Consider the following 3447-nt stretch of genomic DNA (forward strand, 5'->3'; position numbering starts at 1 on the left):
TCTTCCCGCTTGGCCTCCCTGTCCGGCTCGGGCTCGTACCGATCGCCGCGTCCAGCGCTGTCGGCCCCGCCCCTCCCCTTCAGTGCCTCGCGGAGCGCCCGCACCTCGTGCTCCAGCTCCTCGATGCGAGCCTCCCTGGGGTCCCAGCCCGGACACGGCCCACCGGCGCCAGGACACGCCCCCGGCCGGTTGCGCACGCGACGTGCCCGCGAGGCAAACTGCAGCGCGCTCAGCGTCTCCGCCACGCAGGGGTGGGCGGGGCTCACGCACGCTACCATGAGGGTGTGGGCGGAGCCCCCCAGCGAGTCCCGGAGGAGGCGCGTGATCTTGGCGTCGCGGTACGGGACGTGGCCGCTGCGGCCGGCGCAGGAGGACGACGGCGCTGTTAGGGCGCGGATAACGTTGCCGAGCGCCAGGAGGCCGGCGTTGATGTTGACGGACTCCTTAAGGCGCTGACCGGTGTTCCCCGTGCGGCTCGCCCGCTCCGAGCCCGCCAAGTCCACCAGGTGGAGTTTGGAGCAGCGGGCGGGGCCGTGGTGAGGGCGGCGACGCTGGGCGAGCTGCAGTGTGAGGATGGCGTGCGAGCGGCTGGAGCGCTCGTTCATCTGGGTGGAGCCCGTGTGGCGCAGGGCGTCGCCCGCCGCCAGGACGCTCAGCAGCTCCTCCGCTGAGGTCACCGCCGTCTCGCTGGCGCCCACCACCACTGGAACACACACACACACACACTACCATCGTTACACAACCATAGCCTCTCCCTGGCCCCCACCATCACTATAAGGCTCAGACACTCGGATTATTGGAGGTAGGTGCAGATACCAAGGCCGTGCACACTACCTGCTACTTGCTATATAGTAGGCACTATATAGTAGGCATACTACATACTATATAGTACCTACTGTTCCACAAAACGCGTATAGTATGTGAGCAAATACAGCATGCTACATCTCGCCTACTATATAGCAGGTAGTATGCATTTCGGATACGGCCCAAGACTAGGCAGGCTCAGAGCACAGATGTTAAATTTTTATTTTTAATTTCTTTTTATTTAACCTTTATTTAACCAGGGAAAAGTCACACTGAGATTTACATCTCTTTTACATGTGAGCCCTGGTCAAGAAAAGCAGCAAAGTTTCATACAGATAAAACATTATACAAATACATTATACAAATACATCACAAGTAGAAAGTGAAAGGACATGGGTTAAAAATACAGTAAGTAAAAATATATATTGAGCAGAGAAAACCTAGACACCTTCAAATACAGTGAACCACCTAGAAACACGTACATGGAGATGAGAGCAGCTCAGAGATGTGGGTTTTAAAGGAGCTGATGGGTATTAACTGAGACAGCTTCAGGTCGTATTGGAAGCTGTTCCATAACGAAGGGGCGGAATAACTAAAAGCTCTTGACACCAAGGCATCTGACTCAAGCACGGACACACACACACACACACACACACACAAGGGGAAAAGGGATAGGTTAATACCTGTATGTGCTCTCTCTCCTCCACCCTCTCTCCCCCTCCCTCTCTCTCCTGCTCCCTCCCCCTCCTTCTCCCTCCCCCTCCTGCTCCCTCCCCCTCCCTCTCTCTTCTCCCCCCCCCCCTCCCTTCTCCTCCCTCTCTCTCTCCTCCCTCTCTCCCCTCCTCCCTCCCTCTTCCTCCCTCCTCCTCCGTCTCTCTCTCCCCTCCCTCTCTGTCCCCAGTACAGTGTGTGTGTGTGTGTGTGTGTGTGTGTGTGTGTGTGTGTGTGTGTGTGTGTGTGTGTGTGTGTGCGCGTGCGTGTGACCGTACCGGTGTTGCCCCTGTCATCCTCTCTAATGTGCAGCTCCTTGTGGTTGGTGTCCAGCTCCAGCAGGTCACGCAGCTCCTCCATGTACAGCTCCACGTAGGACACCCGGACCGAGGCCTCCTCCTCGCTCCTCTCCCCCAGCAGCGAGAACAGGTCCTGGGCCACGCGGCTCACGATCCCGCCCTCCTCCTCCGGTAAAACAGCTGGTCAGGACGACACACAGACGTTAACATGACGCCGACAGAGACAAGACACACACACACACAGTCAGACACAAAAGTGCCTTTTTTGAAACTTTCGCCCATGCCCCTCTAATTTCCAGTCTCTCTCTCTCTCTCTCTCTCTCTCTCTCTCTCTCTCTCTCTCTCTCTCTCTCTCTCTCTCTCTCTCTCTCTCTCTCTCTCTCTCTCTCTCTCTCTCTCTCTCTCTCTCTCTCTCTCTCTCTCTCTCTGTGGCTCAGGAGGCGGCTGTGGCTCAGGAGGTAGAGCGGGTCGTCCAATGATCATAAGGTCGGCGGTTCGAATCCCTGCTCCTCCTGTCCACATGTCGAAGTGATGGGCAAGACACTGAACCCCAAATTGCTCCCAATGAGCAGGTTGACACCTTGCATGACAGCTGCCGCCATTGGTGTGTGAATGGGTGAATGAGAGGCCATTGTGAAGCGCTTTGGATAAAAGCGCTATATAAGTGCAGTCCAATTACCATTTACACACACACGCACACAGGAGCATCTTAAAACAACTGTGAACCCAGAACTGTGCATATCTGACAACTCACCGACATGCCCCCCGCCGAGGGTGTACGTCTTCCCAGAGCCCGTTTGGCCGTAGGCGAACACCGTAGCATTGTACCCGTCAAGCAGAGATGTCAGTAGGGGCCGAACGCAGGACTCGTACACTTCGGCCTGCTGGGCTGACGGTCCGAAGGCGTAGTCGAACAGAAAGGTGCGGTCGGCGCCCAGCATCACCTGAGCAGAGTCGGGCACCACGCGTACACACACCTGGTGGTTGTGGAGGATCTCTTTGGGGAGCAGAGGTCTGATCCGAACCGCGACCCGCACACAACCCTCTTCACTCATCGCGACCGCAAGGTTCAAAACTGTAGCTTGGAATTTAACTCGCTCACTTGCTTTGCTTATACGACATTATGCCATGTTGAGTGTATAAGGTGTCAACCTTCTGACCAGAAGACTTGTTTTTAATCTCTCGTTGCTTCACAAAATGTCGTTTAAAATTTTGAAAACTCGAAACCATTTTACCGAAAGCTGTATCGGAACTCGTAAAGTTTGGGCTTGTCTTTAGCTAACTTTAGATTGTAAACTTTCAAATATTTCGTCTCATTAGCCTAGCTAGCCATCGCTCCGTTTTGTTGTTATTCAGTTGCCTGGGAAACCGATGCGATGCCAGCTGAGGAGAGCACGAGCTCAGCGGTCAAGAGGGGCGCAGAGAAGCAGGTCACTGCAACGGTGCCCCCTAGCGGACATTACGCTGATAGTTCAAATACAGAAAGGATGATGAGAATAGTATGAAGACAGTTAGGCAATGCTACCTACAGGTTCATCACTTCAAGCGGGAACAACTCATTTATGTAATTTCTGCTCTGTAACTCAGCGATGGTGCATCCGCTCAGGATTTGCTCCCCATGTCCTAAGCTCCT

General features: G+C 54.8%; 1 protein-coding gene across 1 annotated transcript in view; it reads right to left on the bottom strand.

Moving 5' to 3' along the window:
* Positions 1–2869, bottom strand: part of LOC311310571 (kinesin-like protein KIF27) — a gene marked incomplete at its 5' end in the record, with an annotated part of 11023 nt that extends 8154 nt beyond the window's left edge. Inside the window, 3 exons of the mRNA XM_084440081.1 lie at positions 1–703; positions 1794–1994; positions 2569–2869. The exon at positions 1–703 is cut by the window's left edge and continues 253 nt beyond it. Coding sequence (XP_084296207.1) covers positions 1–703; positions 1794–1994; positions 2569–2869 — 1205 coding nt within the window. The remainder of the gene's footprint in view (positions 704–1793; positions 1995–2568) is intronic.
* Positions 2870–3447: the final 578 nt, after the last annotated feature.

The sequence above is a fragment of the Borostomias antarcticus genome (genome assembly GCF_949987555.1).
Source record: "Borostomias antarcticus genome assembly, chromosome: 6".
Classification (NCBI taxonomy): domain Eukaryota; kingdom Metazoa; phylum Chordata; class Actinopteri; order Stomiiformes; family Stomiidae; genus Borostomias; species Borostomias antarcticus.